This window comes from Eulemur rufifrons, chromosome 1, assembly GCF_041146395.1.
Source record: "Eulemur rufifrons isolate Redbay chromosome 1, OSU_ERuf_1, whole genome shotgun sequence".
NCBI classification, from domain to species: Eukaryota; Metazoa; Chordata; class Mammalia; order Primates; family Lemuridae; genus Eulemur; species Eulemur rufifrons.
In genome coordinates this window covers 49,196,535-49,222,477 of record NC_090983.1, presented here as the reverse complement: position 1 = coordinate 49,222,477, position 25,943 = coordinate 49,196,535, and the positions used below count along the sequence as shown (strand labels likewise).

At 39.7% G+C, this 25,943-nt stretch overlaps 1 protein-coding gene across 4 annotated transcripts in view; it reads right to left on the bottom strand.

Moving 5' to 3' along the window:
• TTN (titin) overlaps nucleotides 1–25,943 on the bottom strand; it is a 268,870-nt gene that overhangs the window by 175,251 nt on the left and 67,676 nt on the right. For 2 of the 4 annotated variants that reach the window (XM_069470255.1, XM_069470265.1), the window contains 46 exons: nucleotides 25,133–25,411; nucleotides 22,930–23,493; nucleotides 22,127–22,408; nucleotides 21,748–22,026; nucleotides 21,029–21,307; nucleotides 20,644–20,922; nucleotides 20,239–20,526; nucleotides 19,844–20,122; nucleotides 19,470–19,751; nucleotides 19,099–19,377; nucleotides 18,706–18,984; nucleotides 18,327–18,605; nucleotides 17,908–18,195; nucleotides 17,504–17,782; nucleotides 17,078–17,359; nucleotides 16,698–16,976; nucleotides 16,313–16,591; nucleotides 15,922–16,200; nucleotides 15,532–15,819; nucleotides 15,009–15,287; nucleotides 14,501–14,782; nucleotides 13,145–13,423; nucleotides 12,744–13,025; nucleotides 11,698–11,976; nucleotides 11,295–11,582; nucleotides 10,883–11,161; nucleotides 10,511–10,789; nucleotides 10,114–10,392; nucleotides 9,709–9,996; nucleotides 9,299–9,586; nucleotides 8,641–8,922; nucleotides 8,123–8,401; nucleotides 7,718–7,999; nucleotides 7,284–7,562; nucleotides 6,900–7,187; nucleotides 6,443–6,721; nucleotides 6,070–6,348; nucleotides 5,696–5,974; nucleotides 5,270–5,557; nucleotides 4,839–5,126; nucleotides 2,863–3,144; nucleotides 2,362–2,640; nucleotides 1,669–1,950; nucleotides 1,273–1,551; nucleotides 468–755; nucleotides 79–357 (listed from right to left, as the gene is read on the bottom strand). In XM_069470255.1, coding sequence (XP_069326356.1) covers nucleotides 79–357; nucleotides 468–755; nucleotides 1,273–1,551; nucleotides 1,669–1,950; nucleotides 2,362–2,640; nucleotides 2,863–3,144; nucleotides 4,839–5,126; nucleotides 5,270–5,557; nucleotides 5,696–5,974; nucleotides 6,070–6,348; nucleotides 6,443–6,721; nucleotides 6,900–7,187; nucleotides 7,284–7,562; nucleotides 7,718–7,999; nucleotides 8,123–8,401; nucleotides 8,641–8,922; nucleotides 9,299–9,586; nucleotides 9,709–9,996; nucleotides 10,114–10,392; nucleotides 10,511–10,789; nucleotides 10,883–11,161; nucleotides 11,295–11,582; nucleotides 11,698–11,976; nucleotides 12,744–13,025; nucleotides 13,145–13,423; nucleotides 14,501–14,782; nucleotides 15,009–15,287; nucleotides 15,532–15,819; nucleotides 15,922–16,200; nucleotides 16,313–16,591; nucleotides 16,698–16,976; nucleotides 17,078–17,359; nucleotides 17,504–17,782; nucleotides 17,908–18,195; nucleotides 18,327–18,605; nucleotides 18,706–18,984; nucleotides 19,099–19,377; nucleotides 19,470–19,751; nucleotides 19,844–20,122; nucleotides 20,239–20,526; nucleotides 20,644–20,922; nucleotides 21,029–21,307; nucleotides 21,748–22,026; nucleotides 22,127–22,408; nucleotides 22,930–23,493; nucleotides 25,133–25,411 — 13,236 coding nt within the window. The remainder of the gene's footprint in view (nucleotides 1–78; nucleotides 358–467; nucleotides 756–1,272; nucleotides 1,552–1,668; nucleotides 1,951–2,361; nucleotides 2,641–2,862; nucleotides 3,145–4,838; nucleotides 5,127–5,269; nucleotides 5,558–5,695; nucleotides 5,975–6,069; nucleotides 6,349–6,442; nucleotides 6,722–6,899; nucleotides 7,188–7,283; nucleotides 7,563–7,717; nucleotides 8,000–8,122; nucleotides 8,402–8,640; nucleotides 8,923–9,298; nucleotides 9,587–9,708; nucleotides 9,997–10,113; nucleotides 10,393–10,510; nucleotides 10,790–10,882; nucleotides 11,162–11,294; nucleotides 11,583–11,697; nucleotides 11,977–12,743; nucleotides 13,026–13,144; nucleotides 13,424–14,500; nucleotides 14,783–15,008; nucleotides 15,288–15,531; nucleotides 15,820–15,921; nucleotides 16,201–16,312; nucleotides 16,592–16,697; nucleotides 16,977–17,077; nucleotides 17,360–17,503; nucleotides 17,783–17,907; nucleotides 18,196–18,326; nucleotides 18,606–18,705; nucleotides 18,985–19,098; nucleotides 19,378–19,469; nucleotides 19,752–19,843; nucleotides 20,123–20,238; nucleotides 20,527–20,643; nucleotides 20,923–21,028; nucleotides 21,308–21,747; nucleotides 22,027–22,126; nucleotides 22,409–22,929; nucleotides 23,494–25,132; nucleotides 25,412–25,943) is intronic. The other 2 variants (XM_069470275.1, XM_069470284.1) reach the window with 1 other exon arrangement.

Below are 25,943 nucleotides of genomic sequence, written 5' to 3'. Positions count from 1 at the left end.
GTATAGACACAGACATAGACACAACTGATTACTGTATTAATGTTGATCGTGTAAGCAAGGGATAGCAGTCAAACAAACCTTTTACGTAGAGACGTGTTGTACAAGAAGCCTTTCCAGCTTCATTACTAACTATGCAAGTATATTCTCCACTTTGTGATGTATTCACGTCAAACAACTCCAGTTCAGCAACTGTATCCTCCAAAGACACATTACATCTGTCCCCTGGTACTAGTTCACTGCTACCCTTGAACCAGCTAACACTGAAAGGAGGTGTTCCTTTTATGATGCTTGTGAAAGTGACATTGGTCCCAGTTAGAACATCCATGGGATCGGGTTTCTGAACAAATGATGGTGGTTCTAAACACAAAAACACATACCAGAAGACGTTTAATATTTGTGAATTGTGATGATAAAAATGCTTAATAAATTATGAAATGCGATTCTATTTTACTGTTTTTTAAACTGACCTCTCACAATCAAAGGAGCACTACATCTATCAGAACCAGCCACATTAGTAGCTATACATGTGTAGTCACCGGTGTCTGATTCTTCTAGCATGTTCACAGTTAAAGCACAAGTGTTATCTGTCAGGGTGGTCTGGTATTTCCTTCCCCCGCTGATCTCATTTCCTTCGTGGAACCAGGAGACAGAGATGGGAGGTGATCCATAAACTTTGCACTCCATTACCACCGAGGAACCAGATAGACCGTTAGTTTCTTTCAGTTTTCTTGTGAATGAAGGAGGAACAATTCGGTCTGAATATGCCAAAAAAGCAAACAAACAAGGGACAACAGTTACAAAATGACTTGAAGAAAGAATTGTCTCCTTGGTGGAATATACCTAGATTCATCTGGCTCTTTTGTGGGGGTGTGAAAGAATCCTCAATGGGTTCACACAGTCAAAAGCCTGGAGGATCAGTGAGTGGGCAGGATGTGATAGTTGACTTGCTAGGGATTTTGGTCTCTCTTTGCTATAAATCATTATATGGTGAATTATTGCAGCATAAGTTATAGTAAAAGACCATTTTAACCTTATCCAGGGACTACATTTTACTCCTACCACCCTTTTGGAAATTCTTCCAAAAGAAAGGGATATAACTTTTGAACATGGTTTTCTTCTGACTCTATAGGTATGTTGCCTCTGGATTTGCTAATTCAGAGGCTATCAGACCCGTGTTATGCTGTAGAAGATGGAGCTTCCCACATACATATATGAAAATCAGGAACCACAGGATTCTAATGATGAAAGAAAAGCCCAATAAAACCAACCAACCTGAAACCTGCACTGAAGCTGTACAGCTGTCTTTGCCAACAGGGTTTTGCACCTCAAAACTGTATACTCCACTGTCACTGGGTGCCACATTGATGATCTTAAGGCCAGATACTTTGTTGAAGAAGGTTATTTTGTATTTGCTGTCAGTTGTCAGTTCTTTTCCATCCTTAAACCACTTAGTGCTGAGTTCAGGGGTGCCAGCCACGATACACTCCAAGGTACAGGTATCTCCCGTGGTAACTTTTATTGATTCTGGCTTTTCTACAATTTTTGCAGGCTCTGCAATGATATATAAATGCCATCCACATTTTAAAATCAAAATTGAAAAGCTAAAGAAAACACATATCCTGGTAAATGTGTGCCTTGCATTCATGCTAACATCTTCCGTGTACTAACCGAGAATGGATACTGTGGCGAAGCACTCTTGCATCCCAGCATCGTTTTTGATCTGACAAGTGTATTTTCCAGCATTGGCTGGCTCCGCTCTTGAAAACTGTAGGGTTGCAATGTTTTCTGAATAAGAAATCCATATGTTGTCACTTTCTCTAACGATTTCCCCCCTGTCTTTGAACCACGCCACGGAAATGGGCTCAGCGCCTTCCACAGTGGCCTGCAGCTTAACTTCTTCACCAACGACAGTCGAAATGTCACTGAGCTTCTTCACAAAGCTCGGTGGTGCTGATGAAAAAAGAGGAAAATCAGGTTTTAAAATATGTGAGACTGAGAGTATTTCCCTGAAATCCTGAATGCTAGGAATCAAACCAGTGATAATGTGTTATTTCTGTTAAACGGAGGCATTTTTGGTAGATGTGAACAGGGATGCATTAGAGTTTAAGTAGAAAAAGTTGACTATCTTATTTTTTCCAGCTTTATAAATCCAGTCAAAACTATTGGCAAAATTATCTAAAAGGATATTTAGGAGGATTTAGAAAAGGGAAGTGGACCAAACACAAAAGGATTTGGAAAGGGAAAAAAGGAAAAAGTAAAATAGAATGCTGGTGAGAAAATATGGCGTTGTAGCTAAGGGATGAACACAGTGTTAAAATTAGAAAGGAAATAATGAGCAGAGGAAAATGCAGCTACTCTAACCTTTCAGGGTGATAGAACCAACACAAGTGTCGCTCCCCACGTCGTTTGTGGCTTTGCACTGATATTCCCCAATGTCTGCAACGTCGACATTCAGGATGTGGATGCTCGTAAGGAAATTCTCAGACATTATCTTGTACTTCCTGCCACTTCTAAGTTCTCTCTTGTCTTTATGCCAAGACACCTGAAATGGGGGAGTGCCCCGAAGCTCACATTCAAGGTGAACATCAGCTCCTTTCAGTGTCTCGACAGGATGAGGCTTTTTGCGGAAAGTGGGTGGTTCTAGAATTGAAAACAAGGAAAATTAGGATGTGGTCTGTAAATATATAGTTAAAAGTAAGAATCAGATTTCCATTCCAACAGATAGAGTAAAATCATCATTTTCACTTTTTTATTGTATCCTTTGTCGATTTTAAAACATCGATGGAGAGTCAAACAGGGAATTAAGAGGACCACCAGGGAGGAAGCTAATGTGAAAAGCACAAAGGTAGGGCAAGATCTGACCTTTGACTTTCAAGGAAGTGCTGCTGCTTGCGCTGCCTGCTGCGTTGTGGGCCTCACACGTGTAGTCTCCACTGTCTTCAACACTGAGGTTGTGCATTTCCAGCACTGCCACCCCGTCCACGAATGACATTCTGAATTTGTTGCTCTCTTGAATTTCAGTTTCGTCTTTGTACCATAAAACTTTGATTTCTGGAGACCCGCCTATTTTGCATTCGTATCTTGTGTAGTCGTCCTGTTTCACAATTCTTGAAGGTTCTAGCTTCTTAATGAACCTGGGTGGTTCTATGAAACCAAGAGGAAAAACACAGGGTAAGGGATGGCAAAGACGTGTGTAATTCAAGATGAAGTGAGAAAAGGAATCTCTGCCAGAGAGGTCTTTAGCTCCTGAGAACAAATTCATCTGATGCAGTTCAAGGGACAACAGTTAAGTGAAATCTATATAGAAAAATCCTAAAATAAAATACATTTATTCTTGTAAACACCCACATCAAGAATTATTACTAAAGGACAGGGATAGGGGGAGACATTACTCTCTATTGTACAATCCTCTTCCCAGCAAAAGAATCACTTCTCTAGTGCGAGGTCAGAGACAAGGGCATGTATCTGTTGGTGGAAGCCCTCTGAGGTTCTCGGGGAATGAGAGAGTTTGATTACTCTCCTGTGTGTGAACCAGTGGAGCACCATTTCCTAGGGCTGTAAAGATGTCAGTTATGTACCATGAAGTGCCAGAATAGTGAAATGGGTCAGATATCTTAATATTTTTAAAAAGTGCCATTTTTCCCCATAGGCCTTAAATAGATATTTCTTCAATTTTCATACTTTTCCTTTGAAGTGGGTGAGAGCAATGCTTTCATTCATTAACTGAAGCAAAAAATTCAGGCATCGGGAAGTAAAAATGATTAGCTATATGTCATAGAGCAAATGGGCTGCTAAATCTCATTCTATTTTAATTTCAAGATATTTATAAACTACTACCACAAAAACCCTTAAAAATTCTCTACTGGGTTAGACCAGCAGTCCATTAAGTTAAGTATTTAATTTCTGACAATAGCAGCCATAAACATGTGGTGTAAACACATGATTGCCTTCCATAATATCAGATGTTAATGTCCTTAGTCCCCAGCTCCATCTTCCACTATTATTTAAGTGGTGTTAGGGGAGGAAAAGAAGTTGACTATATAATTCTCATCTGAATTCTTCATAGTTTGGGGCTCTGCTATATCTTAAAGGGACAAAAATCCATTCATTTACTAAGTATTATGGAAAAGAAATCATTTGAGAGAACTTCCTTTTTTTGTCCGATGATAACTTCTTTCTTTCTTTCCCCTTCCTTCCTTTCTTTCTTTCTTTCTTTCTTTCTTTCTTTCTTTCTTTCTTCTTTTTTTTTTTTTTTTTTTGAGACCTTGTCTCCCTCTGTCATCCTGGCTAGAGTGCAGTGGCATTTTCATAGCTCACGTTACCTTAAATTCATGGGCTCAAGCGATCCTCCTGCCTCAGCCTCCCGAGTAGCTGGGACTACAGACATGTGTCACCACACCAGGCTAATTTTTTCTAATTTTTTAAGTAGAGATGGGGTCTCACTCTGGCTCAGGCTGGTCTTGAACTTCTGACCTCAAGCTATTCTCCTGCCTCAACCTCCCAGAGTGCTAGGATCACATTTATGAGCCACTACGCCTGGCCTGTTAACTTCTTTCAAACTAGGATTTTCTTGCAATTCTATGAAAATTTTTGTTCACTCTCTCTCCCTGGTATCTACTTTTCATCTTTGAAAATGGACTTTCAGTCCATGATTTCCCAGTTTTTTTTTTTAAATAAAAATGTTTTAAACTGGTCCCATTTGGAAGGCCCCTGATCCCCTAGATCATTTCTAATCACTAGATCATGATCCTAAGCATAGCTCTCAAGCGCACCACCCCCCTATATTCTAAGGTATTGAAAATGTAAAAGAGATCTTGCTACTTCTCTCTAACAAGTACCTTGTACACCCAGCTGAGCAGAACAAGAGTCTTTTCCAGCGACGTTGCTTGCGTAGCATGTGTACTGCCCAGCATCACCTTTGGCTACTTTGAGAACTGTCAGAGTGGCAGTATTCTCTACCAAAGTCATCTTGTAGTTGCCTCCAGGGCGAATTTCTCTGTTATCTTTGGCCCAAGTGATTTTGATTGGTGCGGTCCCAGTTACATGACATTTAAAAGAACCACTTTCTCCAAGAGCAACATCTACTGATACAGGCTTTAGATCAAAGAAAGGAGGAACTTCATGCTCTGAAAAGAATGAAGACCAACATGGTAATTTTGGTTTCCATGCTCCCAGACATGGAGCAGAAACCAAATGGCATCAGCCCTTTGGCAGCTGGGAGCAGAGAAGCTCCTTTATAATGAAGAGGGTGGTGTGATGTCCTACTCACCTGAGAGAATGAGCTTGGCACTGGATGAAGCAGTCCCAAGAGGATTAGAAGCTGAACAATTGTACTGACCAACATGACTCTGATCAGTTTGCAAAATCTGAAGAGTTGCTACATTATGAACAAAAGATGTTTGTAAATTAGAATCATCTTTCAAAAGTACCCCATCCTTGTACCAAGACACTTGAAGAGGTTCTGAGCCATTGATGCGACATTCAAAGGCAACTGGGAAGCCAAGAGTCTCGTGAACATCTTTCAATTTTCTTGCAAAGGAAGGTGGAAGTTTGCGCTCTGCAAAGAAGTTACAGATAATCCTTATTTACAAGAGAGAAAACATCCACAACATATTTCAATCCATTACAATATTGATGTTTTTAAGAAAATGAATCTGTCAACACAGCAAGACTTGTTAAACCAAACCATCATCACCTTTGATAACAAGCACAGCCGAAGAAGCGACTGCCCCCACGCTGTTTTCCGCTTTGCACGTGTACTCTCCCACATCGCTATGATCCACTTTGTTGATTACTAAGGAGGCAACATTATTTTTGAATTGCATTTTATATGCAGGAGCGGATCGTAGCTTTGTGTGTTCTTTATACCAAGAAATTCTAATTTCTGGGGTTCCATCCACTTTACACTGTAAAGTCGTAGGTTCTCCAATGGCTGCTTCCACATGTTCCAGAGGTTCAATAAAGTAGGGTGGTTCTAAGGTACAAAGGGTGGTGATCAATCAATCAGTCTTGCCAACTAAAAGATTTGTCTTAAAAGAAAGAAAAGAGAGCAATAAAAAGACAACACACCTAAGACATACACCACAGCTTCACAGATATCTTGACCAGCCTCATTTTCTATCAGGCAACTGTATTGTGCATAATCCTCTACTGTGCTCTCGAGAATTTCCAGTATCGTAGATTTTTCTGTCATTGTAATGCTGCAGTTCTGAGACTGTGAAAGAGGATACTCATTCTTCATCCAGCTCACTGAGATTGGAGGTGTGCCCGTATACGTGGCCTCAAGAACTATGGGGCTTCCTGTCTCAACATTGAAATCAGCCAATCTTTTCACAAAGGTGGCTGGTTCTATAAGGAGAAAACAGGAGGGGACAATTCACATCTTCAAGTGAAGACTTAGAAAAATTTTTTAAAGGTGCATGCATTGGAGAAAAGAGCAAACCTTTCACAAAAAGATGTGTGGTACAGGAAGCACTGCCAGCCTCATTAGTGACGAGGCAAGAATAGTCTCCACTTTCCGATGGCTGCACCTCAAACAACTCCAGTTCTGTGACAAAGTCTTCCAGAGAGATGTTGCATGACTCTCCAGGAACCAATTCCCTGCTGCCTTTAAACCATTTGACCGTGAAGGGAGGACTGCCACTGATGACACTGGTGAATGTGAGGCTCGTTCCAGGCAAAACTTCCGCAGAACCAGGGATTTGTTCAAAAGATGGTGGTTCTAGATATCCCGACGGGAAGGAGAGATTAAGGGAGAAAAGAAATGCAAGTGAGAATTGCTTCTGCTACCTAAAAGAAAGGGAACTAAGACTAAAAATAAAGAAACTCCAGGCAAGGCAGGCATTGCATCGGGTGGAAGACGCTTGGAAGAAGCAGCTGCACTATCCTTGCACACTGACCTTGGACAGTCAGAACCGCCGAACATTCCTCGGAACCAGCCACGTTGGCAGCCACACAGGTGTATGTGCCCGTGTCAGAGGGCTCCAATAAGGTCAGATTCAAAGTACAGACGTTTTCAGAAAAGCTGGACTGACATTTGGGCCCACTAACGATCTCATTTCCATCCAGAAACCAGCCAACTGAAATGGGGGCCGAGCCAGCGACTCGGCACTCCAAAACAACCGAGCCCCCCACGATGGTGTTCACGTCTTTCAGCTTGCGGATGAAGGAAGGAGGCACGATGCGATCTACATAGAGAAGGGTAGTTTTCCGTTTAAAGAGAAGCTTTATTTTTTTTTCCCCCAAGAAAATCTGTAGATTTGTAAAGACCTCATTCTACTCACCCGAAACATGGACAGATACAGTGCAGTTACTTTTGCCAACACTGTTTTTCACTTCAAAGCTATATAAGCCCTTGTCACTCATTTCTGCAGAGGGGATTTTAAGGGAAGCCACCTTATTGATGAATGTAATGTGATGTTTTCTGTCTGCAGACAATTCTTTTCCATCTTTGAACCATTTGGCTGAAAGTTCTGGTGTTCCGGCCACTACACACTCTAATGCAAAAGGATTTCCAGTAGTGACAGTCATGGGTTCAGGCTTCTCTATGATTCTGGCTGGCTCTAAAAGAAGAAGCATTTTGCATTGAAAGTCACTGTTCAAACTCAGACTGCAATCACTGTATTATTGGATCAGAGTAATATTTGAAAATAACACAAGAAAATAATCACGGATTAAGTTGATTTTTTTCTCAGACTATATATACTTCGCTACTAACCTAGTACAGTCAAGACTGCTGAACATTCTCTCATTCCGGCATCATTTTTGATTTGGCACACATATTTTCCAGAATTAGATGCTTCTGGACTCCTGAGTTGGAGAGTTGCAATGTTATCAACGAATGAAATCTTAATGTTTTCACTCTCTCTGATAACGTCACCTTTATCTTTCAGCCAGACAACAGAAATCGGCTGGAAGCCTTCCACTACAGCCTGCAACTCAACAGCATCCCCAATGAGGGTTGAGGTGTCACTTAGCTTTTTCACGAATCGTGGAGGTTCTAATGAAAGAAATTTGTGGTTTAGAGGAAAAAAGTGTGAGAATCACAGACACACAAATTATTAGTCAAGCAAGAAAAGATGGAATGAGGAGGCATACATTTTTTGTGCCCATGTATACAAACCTTTGAACTTGACAGTGCAAACACACGTGTCACTTCCCACCTCGTTAGTAGCTTTGCAGTGATATTCCCCGACATCGGAGGCCTCAAGATTAAGGATATGAAGACTTGTATCAAAATTTTTCGAAGTGATTTTAAATTTCTTGCTGCTTCGAACTTGCTTTCGATCTTTAACCCACACTACTTCAAATGGGGGTGTTCCCGAAATTTCACATTGGAGAATCACATCAGAACCTTTAAGGGCTCCTAAAGGAGGAGGCTTCTGGATGAAAACAGGAGGTGCTACCAGAAAAAAAAAAGAAGATAAACAATGAGAAAATTTGCTCACATAAAAATCTAGAAGCATTAATGATTGGTGTGACCATATGACAACACAAGAAATGACATTTCATAAAAACCAGTTTAAGAATTGCAAGCAAATAACCTTAACTGGCTTTTTTTATTTTGGAGCTCATAGCACTTTTGAGAAAGAATCTAAATCAGAGGAGAAGGAAGAAAGCAAGAAGTTTCATGTGTCTAACCTTTAACTGTCAGTGCTGTGCTGCAGCTGGCGTCACCAACACCATTGTGAGCTTCACAGATGTAGTCCCCACTGTCCTCGGCACTGGCTTCGTTGATGGTAAGCAATGCCACGGAATTAATGAATGACATGTTGTATTTCCAGCTTTCATGAAGTTCACTGTCATTTCGGAACCACGAAACTTTGATTTCTGGGGACCCACTTATTTTACATTCCAGTTGAATGGATTCTCCCTGCTTTGCAATTTTTGAAGCTTCTAATTTCTTAACAAACTTTGGAGGTTCTAGTAAACCAAAGGGAAAGCTCAGTGAGGGATATTTACATGTTAAAATAGCTTATATTTCCATCTGAAGATCTCTTAAGTTCATATTTAAACTGGTTTATTATTAAGAATCTACTTTCTGAGAATTTTGTGGTAAAATCAATTAAACAGTATTCTTTGTACTCTTTGAAAGAAATATGCTTAGAGATACACCAAAGTAAAGAACAATACAAAGAGAAAACAGAACTTTGATTAATGTTGCCTCCAACACTAATACACAAATTCTAACAAAATCCAGTTAGTTTATCTCAAACATTTAAAAATTAAGGAAATGTTTGTAAGACAATTATGCAAAAGAGTTAAAGAATAAATATTGGTAAATTCCATGTAACGATACCTTTTACACTGAGTTGAGCTGAGCACATGTCTTTGCCAACATCATTTGTTGCTTGGCAAGTATATTGGCCAGAGTCTCCTTTGCCTACTTTAAGAATTCGCAAATGAGGAGTGTTTCCCACACATGTGATTGTATAGTTTCCCCCAGGACGGATCTCCTTGTTATCTTTTGACCAAGTGATTCTCATTGGTTGGGCACCAGTAACATGACACTCAAAATCAGCACTTTCTCCGGCAATAACATCTATAGATACAGGCTTGATGTCAAAGAAGGGAGATTTCTTAGGTTCTGGAAGATGAGAAGAAAAGGCAATGTGTATTATTTTGCTTTTTTTCCATTGGCCATTTCTACTTTGACAATGAAATAAGAAGTCATGGTTTGCAAAGAGAAAGATTGACATGTGAACAAACCTCTTGCTGTGAATCTAGCACTAGAAGATGCTGTTCCAAGTGGGTTGGAAGCTGAGCAAGAGTATTGGCCAGAGTGACTCAAGTCAGTCTGCAAAATTTTTAAAGTTGCCACGTTATCTACAAACGATGTCTGTAGATTTTCATCATCTCTTAAAAGTACTCCATCTCTATACCAGCACACTTGGATGGGTGCAGATCCATTTAGTCGACAAGTGAGTGTAACTGGTAACCCAACGGTTTGTTCTATGTCCTTTAATTGTCTTGCAAAGGAAGGTGGGAGTTGGCGCTCTGTAGGAAGACAAGTAATACTGGAGGCATTAGGAGATGAAATGAAAATTAGCCCATGAAGATAAAAGAGTTAAGATACCGAAAAAAGAAATTTTTTAATTTATAAAATATCATCACCTTGAATTCTGAAGACAGTCTTAGAAGAAGCAGTGCCTATACTATTTTCTGCTTTGCATGTGTACTCTCCACTGTCACTGATATTCACTTTATTAAAAACAAGTGTGGCCACATTGTTTGTAAAGTAGGTCCTGTATTCAGGAGTTGACCGTAATTTGGTGTCTCCTTTGTACCAAGACACTGTAATTTCTGGTGTCCCAGCAACTTGGCATTGTAAAGAAACCGAATCTCCAACTGATGCCTCCAGAGGTTCCAGTTCCGTAACAAAATAAGGTGGTTCTAAAGAAGAAAGGCTCACAATCAGCAACTGGAATTCAAGAAAATCAAAGAAAACCAAACAAACTATGCTATGTGTTAGATGAACGCAAATCATCTAAGAGAGACTAAGACAACACACCTAATGTAGATACCAGAGCTTCGCAAACATCCCTTCCTGCCTCATTTTCAATCTCACAGGAATACTGTCCTGCATCTCCTTTTGTGCTGTTCAGAATTTCCAGGATGCAAGTTTTCTCTGTTGTGACTATGTTGCATTTTTCAGATGGAGTGATGTTAAAACCATCCTTTTTCCAGGTGACTGAAATTGGAAGTGTTCCAGTGTAGGTGCTTTCTAGAATTATGGACTTCCCTGGTTCTACAGCGTGATCACTTAATTTCTTCATAAATGCAGCTGGTTCTGATAAGTGACAAAGCACAGCAATTAAGTACAATAGCAACACAAAGATGTCGGTATACAGAAAATCAGAAGAGTGAATGCACTTGAGCAAACCTTTCACAAAGAGACGAGTAGTGCAGGATGTTTGGCCAGCATCATTAGAGACCACACAGGTATATTCCCCACTCTGAGATATGTCAATATTAAATAATTCCAGTTCTGCCACAGTGTCTTCAAAATAGATGTTGCACCGGTCTCCTTTCACCAGTTCTCTGGCACCTCTGAACCAGCGGACCTTGAATGGAGGGGTTCCTCTAATAACACTTGTGAAGGTAACATTCTTGCCTGGTAGTACCTCCAGAGGCTCAGGTTCTTTCACAAAAGAGGGTGGTTCTACATAGACATGGAGGACAATTAAAATATCCTGTAAGCTTTAAATTTAGTTGTAATTTTGGATCAAGAGAAAGAGCACTTTGAATGTGTGTCATCCTGGATGTATACCCAGAGAGGAATGTCTAACACTGACCTTGCACAGTTAATACTGCACGACATTCATCAGACCCAGCAACATTAGCAGCCACGCATGTGTAGTTTCCCATGTCCGATAAATCCAGAGAATTCAACTGCAATGTGCAGACATTATCCGAAAACATGGTTTGGTACTTCGCTCCACTGACAATCTTGGTTTTCTCATGAAACCAGGCAACAGAGATAGGTGACGATCCAGCTACTTTGCACTCCAAGATGCAAGAGGCACCTAGCACCCCACCAGTGTTTTTCAGTCTTCGTGTGAAAGAGGGAGGAACCATTCGGTCTGCATGAGGAAAGGCAAGAGACTCGTCATGATTTGAAAGAATAGAAGAGACTTGAAAGAAGGAAACTTGTAAAAGGAATGTGCACAAGCAACCAGAGGAAATAACAGAACTAACCTGAAACTTCAACCACAGCCGTGCAGCTGCTTTTTCCAACATTATTTTGAACCTGGAAAGTGTATGTGCCTGCATCTTGACTGTCGACAGAGAGAATCTTTAAGGAAGAGATTTTGTTGTAGAAGCTAAACTTGTGTTTTTGGCTGCTGGTCAACAGCTTTCCGTCTTTGTACCACTCAACTGCGAGTTCTGGAGTGCCAGCCACCTTACACTCCAAAGTGCATGTTTCTCCTACTGTCACTGTCATCGGTCCTGCCTTCTCGACAATGACTGCAGGCTCTGAAATAAAACATGATATCCATCTGTCAAAGTCTGAGACCTTTACTATGTCTCTACTATCAAATGCACTAAAAATGTTTCTTCCAATGAGGTGGTTATGTTAGGGCTCTCCACTTTAAAATGTGATTCCATGGTTATAAGCAGTCATAAAATTATAGCAGTTATTAAGAAATGTATGCTCACGCGCTAGTCAACTCGAAAACAATTCAGACAACATACATTAGACAATGTGTGTTGATTTGCACTTGACCCTCTTTAGAGCAAAGAGACCCTCTTCATGTTACTGTGAATTATTTGGTATTTTTTGCTCTACTTTAAGGTATAAAGACAATTTTTTGAAAGTTATTATCCAAAAAATCTCTAAATTAAAATTTAATATATCCAAAGATAGAAGTGCAAGTCTTTCCTATCAAATGTTGACATTTGGTGTTTTTGTCAGCTTTAACAACTAGACTTTGGAAACAAAATTTCCTTGTAACACACATCAGGCCCCCAATTCTTTTATGCTTAAATAAAAGATAGTCACAATTATATCTGCTACTCCATCAGGAAAAGTAGTAAGTAAACAATAAAAGAGATGGCACATTTTTGTTAGAATCATAGAAATGGAAAAGAAAGATCAATTAGGGCTTCCCCCTAAACCTTCCAAATAGGTGAGGATAAATAAAGTTCTAGAAGAAATTTAGAAAAAGAGAGTCTGCCAGTAACTCTTAGTAACTTGTTCCAGCATTTGGCACCAGTTTCTGTTAGGGGACTATTGTACCAACCTAAGACGGTCAGTGTGGCCATGTTCTCCCTCATTCCACCATCATTCTTGATTTGGCAGATATACTTTCCAGCATTAGCTGGTTCTGCTTTTGCAAACTGTAGAGTTGCAACATTTTCCACAAATGTAATTCTGATGTTTTCACTTTCTCTTATCACTTCTTCCTTCTCTTTAAGCCACTGGACAAAAATAGGCTGGGCGCCTTCTATGGATGCTTGTAACTCAGCAGGCTCCCCAGCTACAACAGTGAGGCTGTTCAGTTTGGAGACAAATCTTGGTGGTTCTGAACAGGAGAAGATAGATGGAGATTTTTGAAAAGATTGTCCAGATAATAGAAGAGAGAAAAAAATCAGCATTTTGCACATTCCTGGCATTTCTGCCAGGTGCAGGAAACATGCTTACCTTTTAATTTTACAGTACAAATGCAAGTATCACTTCCCACTTCATTCTGAGCTTTGCAGTGGTATTCACCAATGTCTGAAGTTTCAACATTGAGAATGTGAATACTCGCATGGAAGTTTTTCGATGCAATCTTGTATTTCTTGCTGCTTCGGAGTTGCCGCTTGTCTTTGTACCACACCACCTCAAATGGTGGTGTTCCCGAAAGTTCACATTCAAGACTAACTTCAGCATTTTTAAGGGTTTCTACTACAGGAGGGTAGCTGCTAAAAACAGGTGGTTCTGTCAAAAGACAAGAATTTCTCATGAATTGAGCTATTTCTCATGAATTGGGCTATTTAATTTTATAGAATGAAAGGTTTTTGTTTATTTCTTTGTTTTTAAGTTGGAGGGAAGGTTTAAGATACTATAATGGTAAGAAATGTTCAGCACTGTCACTATCAAGTAATAACAGCCTCAAGAGAGGCCATGAACCTTTGCAAGATAATCAGCTATATGGGTAGTGAACCCAGATAGATCCTAGATGTCATGATTAAGCAGTTCAACATTCTGTCTACTCTGCCCTACTCATTTATCTTTGATTGATACAAAACTTACAAAAACAAGTATGTATATTAATAAATATGAATTGCATGAAGTATGGAATTCTGACTTCAGGGATGAATTTTTTTTGTGTGTGTTTGCTCTAAAACTGAGACACTTGGAATTTGTCACAACATCTGTGATCTAAGTCTTTCAACAAATGGTTATTGCAATAATTGCCTCAGAACATGACAAACTTGGGCTTTGTGACACAAAATATTGGAAAATGGCAGTAGAAAATATACATACTATTTGTATCAAGGTATAGTCATATAATATTTAAAAGATGGGAACTGATTCTTGAGAGAGAGAAGAAAATATAATTGTACTGTTTTGAATGTAAAATTAAAACTTATATTGCTTATATCTTGCACATATGTAGTAAATATTCCTTGTTATTAATGATATAGATTATAGGGAGGAAGATAATATATTTGTAAGTTGATTCAAGGCAAAAGATTAATTTAAAAATGCATACTTCATTTTTTTCTTTTTGGTGAATTTTTGAAAAATCACATTTGATGTCTGGCCAATGTGGTGAGGTGATTAGAATTATGGCATTGGAGTAACAAGAAAAATATTCCAGAACGACTAGCTACATGTAAGCAAAACTTAAGAAGAAAAAATATCTAAAAAGGGAAATAATATTAGCTTGGGAAAATATTCTATGATCTCAAATGGAAACTAAAATGACAGTAAAAGAATAAAGAGCTGTGATACCTAGGAGAGCAGAAGGTGGGTTTCAGTTAATGGGGAACATAAGAACAAGATTTCTACCTTTTACTATAACCTTGGTACTGCAGCTTGTGCTGCCAGCAGGATTCTGAGCCTCACAAATGAAATCTCCACTGTCCTCAGTACCAAGATTGTTCATCTGTATGACAGCCACCGAGTCAATGAAAGTCATTCTGTATTTATCACTGGCTGGAAGTTCATGTTCATTTCTGTACCACACCACTCTGATTTCTGGGGATCCGGTTATCTTGCATTCAAGTCGTGAAGAGTCACCTGCTTTCACAATTTTGGATGCTTCTAATTTCTTTACAAACTTCGGTGGTTCTAGAGAGTGAGGAAAGAAGAGATTATGAGGGAACAGAAATGAATAATGGAAGTTAAATTAGTTGGTATGTAGGAAAGAGAAGAACAGGAGCTATGTCTGGCAACTACAGTCTACTGTGTTAGAAAGAATGGTACTCTCTTGGTTAGCTAGTCACATTGTAACAGAGTACAGAAAGAACCAGAGCCACGGGTCAGACAGAAACAGAAAACAATCAAACTTGCACACCTGTCACAAGCAATGTTGTAGTACAAGAGTCACTACCAACATCATTGGTAACTTGGCAAGTATACTGTCCAGTCTTGGAAGCATCCACTGAGTAGAGATTTAAGAAGCTAGTTGACCCTTCCAAGCCAATGAAACATTTAGGTCCAGAGGCCAGTTCCACATCATCCTTGAACCATTTTATTTTAAATGGTGGTGTTCCTTTTAGTACTGCCTTAAATTCCACTGTAGAATCAGGTATGGCTTGTTGTCGCTCAGGTTTCACTAGGAAGCTTGGTGGTTCTATAGGTTTTAAGAGAGATATATTTAATTAAATTCCTTGTGTTGACTTATTTTGACAGTTGAACAGACATATAAGAAAACACTCCTGAAAAGAAGTAATGGCTGAATATTTCTTGAAGTAAGTGAACATGTGTCTAAAGAAACAGAATCATTGAGACTTTCGCTCTAAAGGATACAAGGGTAAGAGTGATACATTTTTAAAGCATTCACAAAGAAGAATCAAGAAGAGGTAAGAAATTCTGACCTTTTACAGTTAAGATGCCACTGCATGCGTCATCTCCTGCTACATTTGACACTTTGCATGTGTAATTTGCAGTATCTTCTAATTCCAGGTTATTAACTTCCAGTGACACCGTGTTCTCGTGACATACAAGTCTGTATTTTGCACTTGTAGATATTTCTTTTCCGTCCTTAAACCACTGAGCACTAATAGGAAGTGAGCCAGAAACCTTGCACTCCATATGAATAGAAGAGCCCAGAACTTTATCCATTTTGGTTAATTTTTTGGTGAATGATGGAGGAATATTTTCATCTGTCCAACGCAAACAGCAAAACACTCCCATTAATCTGTGGTTATGCGTTTACAAAGGCCATAATATAAATTAGGAAAGTTGACTGGGGCAAAGATACAAACCTAGCACTCTCAGGTAGGCATCACAGCTACTGCTTCCAAAGTCATTTTCCACCTTGAAAGTATACTGACCACTGTCTTGCTTCATTACTGACTGAATCCTGAAACTGGCCACATTATTTTCAAAACTCATAGAAAAATATCTGCTGGGTACAATTTGTTTCCCATCTTTAAGCCATTTCACTTTGAGTTCTGGTGTTCCAGCCACAACGCATTCCAAGGTCACTGGGTCTTTCTCGGTAACATCAACTGATTTAGCTTTTTCTATGATTTGAGCAGGTTCTATAGCAGGAATAAGAATGTGGATGAGTTATGTTGATAATTCCACTAGATATAAGGTGTGCTTATGAAATTTTCTCCATAGACAGATTTTGAAAAAGAACGGCTTACAAACCTTGAACTAAGAGGAAAGCATAACACCTCTCAACTCCTGACTCATTCTTGGCTTGGCACGTGTATCTTCCACTGTGTCCATTATCCACACTTCTGATTTGCAGTGTGGCCATGTTGTTCACAAATGAGATATGAACATTATCATCTTCATCAAGAATCTGATCATCCTTTAGCCAGGTTATAGAAATGGGGGGAGAGCCTGCCACGGTACTCTGAAAGGTGGCAGCGCTTTTCAAAACAGTCGTGGTATTTTCTATCTTCTTAATGAACGATGGTGGTTCTGTGATTAAATGAGATAGTGTGAAAAGAAGAGATATATTTTAACTCCTACTTATAATCATAAAATGAAAGAGCATCATGGAATGTTTATTTGGTAGCCTGCTGACCTTTCAGAGCCACTCTAGTACTGCAAGAGCAGCTGCCGCCTTCATTGGATATAATGCACTGGTATTCCCCAGTGTCTGACGGGTCACACTTGGATATATGGAGGTTAAACACTGACACTCGGCCAGTCAGTGTATATTTTTTGCTGCTTCGAATTTCCTTGTTATTCTTTAGCCAAGTGACTTCAAAAGGAGGTGTTCCTGTAACTTCACACTCCAGCTCCACGTCACTGTCTTTCACTACCTCCACGGGCTTCAGCTCCCTGATAAAGGTGGGAGGTTCTAAAGATTCAAAAGCAAGACAGAAAGTAGCTTACTCAAGGGAAGATTCCAGGCCTATCAAACAGCACAGCCAAAAAGGAAAATAGATTCCAACAACGAACCTTTTACTTTTAGTTCAATGCTGCAGCTTGCTGTGCCTGCGTCATTTCGGGCTTCACAGACATAAGTACCACTATTTTCTATCCTGGCACCAGAAATTTGGAAAGTGGCTAAACCATCAATAAAGGAAATACCATGTTTCTTAATGGCTGTTATTTCATTCCCATCCAGATACCAAGACACTCTGATTTCAGGAGTGCCTGTTATTTGGCATTCAAATGTTGTTGACTGTCCATTCCTCAGCACCAGCACTGGACTGGGCTTCTTAATGAATTGAGGAGGTTCTAAGATGAGAAAAAAAGTGTGATGTTCAATATAATTTTTTTTTTAAACAAAGACCAATAAGCAAAATTGCTTTCTTAAGCCTCTCTTCCCTCCCCAAAGAAAATCTAGGCAAGCAAGAAAGCGAGGAGATGTAGAGACCAGACCTTTTACAAAGAGAGTGGCTTTACTGGTTGCTGTGCCCACGTCATTGCTTAGTTGGCAAATGTAGGTTCCAGAGTCAGTAGCTTTGGCTGAAAAGAGCTCTAGAATGGTGGAGGTGTCATCTTTCCAAACTGAGCGAGCTGCCCCTGAATGCAACTCTTTGTTATCTTTAAACCACTTTATTGTCATAGGTGCAGTGCCACCCACAAGAGCCTTTAATTGAACCCTCGTATTGGGATTGACATCTTGTGACTGTGGCTTTTCCACAAAGTAAGGGGGTTCTGGGGTGAAAGAAAAAACAGCAGAAAGAGAGAGGAAGGTTTATTTTATAACTGAGCAATAAAGGTAAGAATTAAGAAATGAAAGAGCAATAAGTTTTTGATAGGTAGAGATAAAAATTGCCAACCTTTGACTGTCAGATGACCACTGCACTGGTTGTGCCCTGCCTTATTGGTGGCGAAACAAGTGTATGTCCCGCTGTCTGTACCTTCCAGATGACTGATTTCCAAGAAGGCAGTATTGTCATGAAAAGAGAATTTGTATTTTTCACTAGCTGATATTTCTTGGTCGTCTTTAAACCACTGGATGCTTATGGGATGTGATCCAGCCACTATACATTCTAAGTCAATGAAAGACCCTTTAATGCTGTCCATTTTCTTCAGCTTTTTGGTGAATGAGGGAGGTATGATAAGATCTATCCAATGAAAAGGCAAAAAAAAAAAAAAAAGTTGGGTTAATTTACCACTTTGTATTTTCTCTTAAACTGTAAGAGAGGAAGGAACATAAGAATGCCCAGTTCCTCTCTAATAGAAAAGTAATACTAACCTAATACGTTAATGCTAGCCTTGCAGCTGCTTCTCCCCACATCATTTTGGACCTCAAAAGTATATTCTCCACTGTCTTTCTTTTCTGTAGAAATAATCTTCAGTATGGAGACTGTATCAGTGACACTGATTTTATATTTTGGGCCCAGGGTCAGTTCTTGGCCATCTTTAAACCATTTGGCTGTAATCTCCTTAGTCCCTGAAAATTTAACCTGCAAAGTGGCTGGGTCTCCCTGGGTGACATCTATGGACACAGCCTCCTCGATGATTGTTGCAGGTTCTGCAGAAAACAAAGGGTAGATGTGGGTCGTGAACTGCTCTGCTGAAAGGCTTACATCTGCATTTCTTCCTTAAACCCAAGGCTAACTTTCTGAACCAACCTTTTACTGAGAGTAACGCAGAGCATCTTTGTATTCCTGCGTCATTTTTGGCCTGACAGACGTATTTCCCGTCATGCTTGACTTCAATGCCACTGAGGTACAGACTGGCCACATTGTTCTCAAAGGTCATTGTTATGTTGTTATCTTCAGTGATTTCATCGTTGTCTTTTAGCCAAGTCACCGTGATTGGCAAGGAGCCCTTCAGAGTGGCCTGGAAGGCAGCTGTGCCTCCCCGGAGGGAGCTGGTGCTCTCGATCTTCTTTATAAAGGATGGGGGCTCTAACAGAAGAATGAATTCTCAATCAGTACCAGCTCCTTAGCAAAACTGGCTTTTTTTAAAAGAAAGGACCGACTCTGCAAAAGAGCCAGTCCATCACGGGAACTGACACTAACCTCTTAAAGTCACCCTGGCAGTGCAGATGCTACTGCCCACCTCATTGGTCACCCGACACTGGTATTCACCAGCATCTGCAGCTACAAACTTGAGGATCTGCAGGCTGACCAGGCGGTCCTGAATGAAGGTCTTATACTTTCTACCACTTCGCAGGGTGGTGTTGTCTTTGAACCAAGTGATCTCAAAGGGAGGCGTGCCTGCCACCTCAGCCAGTAGCATGACATCATACTCCTTCAATACTTCAATTGGCTTAAATTCCTTGGTAAAGTAAGGTGGCTCTATAGTAAAACAGGAATGATTTGTGTTAACAGGGGAGGGGTCTGTCCTATGGGCCACAACTTTGGTAGTACCAGAGGCAAAGTGAACAAACCTTTGACTATTATGATGCCGCTGCAGTGGTCACTGCCAGCCTCATTTTGAGCCTCACACATATATTCACCACTGTCTTCGATGGCAATGTCTGTAAGTCTTAGAACCGCAGTGGACTCCACAAAAGACATTTTGTGTTTGCTGCTCTCCTTAATTTCTCTATCGTTTGCAAACCAGGTTATTTTAATTGGAGGGGTGCCAGTTACTTTGCAGGCTAGCTGGGTGGCATCTCCCTTCTTTAACAACTGTGATGGCTCTAACTTTTCAACAAATGTGGCAGGTTCTGTGGAAGGAGGGAAGTTATTAAGACACGTGAGAAAGAGGAAAGGATGTATAACAAGAGTAGCACAAAGATGTCAAGAAAGCAATGCAAACCTTTTACAAACAAGTTTAAACTGCACTCCACGCCTCCGGCGACGTTGCTGACTTTACACGTGTATGTGCCTGAATCAGAGGTTTTCACTGTGTAGAGCTCCAGGGAACTCTCTAAAGCTTCTTTGGTAATATAGCAGTTTCCTCCAGAAACCAGCTCTTTGTTACCCTTAAACCATCTGACTGTGAGGGGAGTAGACCCTTGGAAGGTGCTCTTCAGGCAGACTGCTGAGCCGGGGAGAACATCCTTTGATCCGGGTTTAGTTACGAAACTGGGTGGTTCTGAAGAAAGGATATGAGAAAGAATTTCCAAGAGTTAAGAGATGTGGTTGTAAGGGAAGAAGGCTTAATTTGAACATCATCTAGAGTCAGAATGAAATGCAAAGTCTGCCGCCAACCTTGCACAATCAGGGCTCCGCTGCTGTCTTTGCTTCCCACGGAATTTGTGGCTCGACAAGTGAAATTCCCTGCATCATTCATGTCTACTCTGCTGATCTCCAGGGAGGCTGTGCCTTCCACAAATGCGATTCTGTATCTGTCAGAAGATGCTATTTCTTTACCATTCTTAAACCAGGACACCCTCATGGGGAGGGAGCCGGCGATTTTGCAGTCCAGTCTGCAGGTACCGCTAACAACACTATCCACGTTGCGTAAGGGTTTGGTAAAAAACGGAGCAATGTCTCGATCTGTTTGTGGTACAAGAAGGGAAAAAAGATCAATATAGAAAAGTGCTCAGTGGTTTATTTTGGGCCATTTGTTGGGTTTCAAATGAATATGTAGTGTAGTTTTCTAAACATACTAACCTAACACAGTGAATGTTGTCTCACAGGAGCTGCTGCCCACTTCATTGGAAATCTCAAATGTGTATTGGCCACTGTCGTGCAGTTCAGCCGAATAGAATTTGAGTTGGGCAACATTGTTTTTAAAACTTATTCGGTACTTCTTACTGGCAACCAAGGGTCTCCCATCTTTGTACCATTTGGGCTTCAGTTCTGGGGTGCCCGTGACTGTGTACTCCAGTGTGGCTGGATCTCCTGCTGTCACCTGGATCAATTCTGCTCGATCAACGATTTTGGCAGGTTCTACAATGGTATTCAATGGTATTAAACAGTTAGGATTCCTAAGTGTGTATTAGGGTTTCATTTAAAAAGAAATGGCAATTCAAGTTTAAAGTGTTCCTACACGAACCTTTAACTATTAATTCCCCAACAGACGTTTGGCTTCCGGCTTCATTTTCAGCCAGGCACGTGTATTTGTCGCCAAAACTAATCTGAACATCAGGGATTATCAAGACTGCAACACCACTGGAGAAACTCATTTTGATTTTTCCGTCTTCTTTAATGACCTCTTGTCCTTTTAGCCACGTGACAGAAATGGGTTCTGACCCTCTCACAGCAGCTTGTAAGGTAACAGTTTGTCCTGCTAGTGCAGTAAAATCATCTACTTTCTTTACAAAGGTTGGTGGTTCTAGTTAGAGAAAGAGAGCATACATAACTTATCAATTCCCAAACACTTTCAGCACCATCTCCTTTTAAGAATGTTATCAAGATTACATTTATCCTACCTAATACTGCTATTTCATAGCGTCAGTTAATTGGAAGAAGAAGTAAAATTTATGAGTAATTACAATTCCATCCAAGAGACAGAGAAGCACAGAAGATATATGTTTATCAGCTGACAAAATGGCTTACACAATTTCTTTTGTTATCAGATACTAAATATTTACACTGCTCTCAAGATAGAGACTAGGTGAAAGTTACTGACTTTGTTCCCCAGGTCCCAGGTCAAACCAAAACAAAACAAATTTTAAAGGATAGGATAAGAGAAGAAAGTACCAGTTTTCCTTCCATGGGTTTAGAAAGCTATTTTGACAATTTATTACAGATACATGTTTTTCAAGCACTAACCTTTTAAGAACTGAGTTGCGACGCAGCCACACTTGCCGACTTCATTAGCAACAACACACTCATATTCACCAACATCTGCACTATTGAAAGAAAAGATCTCCAGGGACACAAGAGACTTCTGAGAAATCAACCTGTATTTTTTACTACTTCGAATTTGCTTCTTATCTTTGAACCAGCTAATTTCAAATGGTCCAGTGCCTGCGATTTCACACTGAAGTAGAGCATTTGTTCCTCTCACTATGTCTGCAGGCTCAAGAGTTTTGATGAAAGAAGGAGGTTCTACAAAAGCACGAAAGCACTGTGTAAGTAACGAGTTACAAACAGTTAAAAAGGAAATCTTTTCTCAGAAAAATAACGGACGGCAACTCAGTCAACAAACCTTTGATAACTATTTCAGTGCTGCAGCTATCGCTGCCAACGTCGTTCACTGCTTCACACGAGTAAGTCCCGCTGTCTTCAACTTTCACATCCGTAATGTCTAGTATCGCCTCAGAATGGACAAAAGACATTCGGACGGTGTTACTTTCACTAAGTTCTTTGTTATTTTTAAACCAAGTAACCTGGATCACAGGTGAGCCTTTCAGCTTGCAGTGGAGGCGTGCTGATTCCCCTGGGAGCATTAGATAAGAGGGATCCACCTTCTTCACAAAGGAGGGTGGCTCTGCACGAAGTTTGCAAAAGAGAAAAACGAAAAGATATCTGAAACATAAACTCCACAAAAGAAAAGTAGACGTATACAACGAAAAGACTCAACACACATAAAATATCTTCACAAAATTTCCGAAAAAGCTGTGGGTACATTCAATAGCTTTCCATCATTCTGAGACTTTTCCCCAGGCTCTTGATTTTTTTAAACAACAACAAACAAACTACACCTACACAAAGATCAATTATATGAAAGAAGATGGTTAAGAATTGCCTAGACTCTTGAAGTTCTTAGAAGAAATTTTAAGCAAGCTTTGTTAATAGCAGACATGATATTAAAAGAACAAAAGTAAGTGAATTCTGAAGAAGATTAAAAAAAATAAAATCAAACAATGCCAGGACTTTCCCAAGCCAAAACATTTGCCGAACGCAATTATTTTAATAACAAAGTACGCTGGCTGCATTGTTTGTCAACAATTTTTCTACTGAGGCTTCCTTTCAGAGAAGGAAGTGAAAATACATTTCCATGTTTCTTACCTCTGACAGTGACTGTGGCCGAAGAGGAGCTGCTTCCAGCCTCATTCGAAGCTGTACAGACATAGGTCCCTGAATCTTTTAGTTTGGCCAGAGGAATCTCAAGTGTCGCTATTTTATCTTCAAAATAGATCTTAAAATCTTTCCCAGGGGGCAGTTTTTGCCCATCTTTGTTCCATGTAACTGTGACTTTTCTGTCTTCGTCTACTTGGCACTCAAGGTGGACCTTCTTATTGATCGCTGACTGCACAGGCTCTAATTCTTTAATGAAATGTGGTTTGTCGATGATGGTCAACTCAGCTTGGCAGATGTCTGCTCCAAACTTGTTAGAAGCCTTACAAGAGTAAATTCCTCTGTCTTGAATGGTAAGATTTGAGAGTTCTATACTGTGTTTGTTATCTGCATGTGACATCTTGCGGGTAGGTGAAGGTGATAGGGCAGCACCATCTTTCTGCCAAATGGTTTCGATCACAGGAGTCCCTGACACTGTGCAGAGGAACTTGGCAGCCTTACCCACAAAAGTCGTGAGGGACTTAGGTCTGGTGAGAAAGATTGGTGGATATGCCTCTGCAAAAGAAATTTGCCAGCATTACGTTTAGTCCCCACCAAAGCTCTTGCTGTAATTATATATTCCAAGACAGAGAAAAGACGAATTATATCTTTAGATAGACATGAGATCATAATTTAAAATAGGATAATACATTAATAAGAACAAAAGATTTGCCAAAGGAAAGGGATGAGAGTGTTCTTTATAGAGGACAGAGACATCATTTTAATTGTCTTTATCAAAGGAAAGACAAATGTTCTTTTATTAAGTAACATTGCTAAAGATTTGTCCATTTTAGTACTTGATTAATTGTTTGAATTATTTGATAAGCAATTCAGCTGATACTTTAATTCTGCAAATTAGAAGTCTATGTAAGGAAGATAACGAAAATGCATTTGACTCTTCTCGAAGAGCAGGGATATTAAGTGATACGAAGATTGAAATAGTTTTATAAAGTCTTTCTAATCATCATGTCAACTGCCTGGAAATTCTTAAATGGCTTAACTTTGAATGCATCCCCTAGGCCATTTGAAACTTGTGAAAACATTTAATAGCAGTAATTTCTCCCTTCCATTCTGCATTTTGAAGCAAGACTTTAGGAAGCTCTCTTTGCGGTTTTTTAAAAAGTCACCCTCCTTGTCCTTTCCTCCTATTATTTGAAGCTCAGATATCAGTCTCATTCCTGAATTGGCCTAATTTGAATAAAGAAACTTCCATAAGAGTCATTAAGAATAATGCCATGTATTTGGTTGCTTGGAGACATTTGGACCACAGAGTAAAAACCACTGGTTGAATCATCACTGACCTGTTTCTTAGGGTTGTGTAAAACCACTATAGAGAAGAGGAAGCCATAGGAAACCCCATATTTTTCATGTCAAAGAGTGCTGCCTTTGCCCTTCCCCCTAATGTTCTCATTGAGAGATGGCCAGCGGACAGCCTCCCCTAACAGTCAGTGCGTGGCTTACTACACAGCTCCCCTATCCTCAAACCATAGCTCATACTGACACTTTCTCTTGGGAGGAAGAAAGTAAGAAAGAAAGAGAGAAAGAAAGAAAGAGCTACTAATTTTTTTTTGCCAATGTGGGAATTCAAGTATTCAAGGAATGTTAACTATTTGAAAGTCATCCTGTGTATCAATTAGGAAATGGAGAACAGAATGTTTGTGTATTTGCTCTTATTTTTCAGTTAGTAATAAAGCCTAGGGTGAGAATCTTAATTTGCAGTCCTATACTAACTTCCTGTCTTACATTAGGATTTGTTTAATTTTAGTTTTATGTGTTGACTTTTTTCAGTTTGTAATTCTGTTCTTAACTGGTTATTTGATTCCAAATTATTAATATTTTGAGACGCCATTTATTTTTTAGTAGTATCACACTGTCCTGAAATTTTTTATATTAAGGGCCAAGCCAGGCTCATTTGATTACTTCACATTATTCTCAAGTAATAAATTATTTTTTCTTTGGCTGCTATTAGAAATAAGACTATAAATAATGATTTCTTATTCCACATAGGCTCTGCAGCATCTAGCTGCCATGTTACCATCTTGGTTACTGGTCTCTCCAGTTGGTAGGACAAGCACTTCCTCCACCTGTACAAGAAGCAAAACAGGCAACAATATGAAATGAGCAGACAACATCAGTGCCAATGTACAGCATTTACCTGTCACAGTTAGTGTGGCTGTACAGCTGACACTGCCATACTCATTGGAAGCTTTGCAGGTGTACTCGCCGCAGTCAACAACCTGAGTTCTCAGGATTTCCAGGCTGGAGACATACTTTGAAGATCGAATAGAACACTTGTCACTCTCATAAATTTCTCGGCCAGCTTTAAACCACTGGAATCGGACATTGGGGGCAGTTTGGATCTCACAGGTGAATTTGGCTAGGTGGCCCAGTGCTACTTCTAGAGGCTCAATTCTCCTCTTGAACACTGGGGCAGCTGCAAAGGGAAGAAGAGTCCATTAGCATGCCTCCTTATCAGGCATACCACATTTTTCCTTTTCTTCTAGCTTTTATTACTGTTAATAAAGTAAAACAGTTGAAATTGGTGAGACAGATCATAGTAGTTCAAGATAAGTGACTGGAAAATGAGAAAGATCATTGAAGACAAAAAAGGAAAATAAAACATTTTTCAACATATTCAATCATTACGTTCCAGTGAATTGTGAAAAAAAATTATTAAAGTGTGATGCTATTGTATTACATGCATAACATGAGATATTCTTTAAATATTCCATGCTGTCTAGGAACACTAAAAATAATGTGAAAAAAACATGATATACTGTGATGAAGTGAAACAACAGCAAAAAAGAAATAGAAACAAGAAACACAAATAAACAACTAATCATGGTTATTTCGAATTTAGGAATGAGACTGGTGATGTCAGGACTAGTTGTTCACTGATAGCTTTTTATTACATATTATTAAAGTATCTTCATATAAAAATAAACTAAAAACATATGGATTGGTAT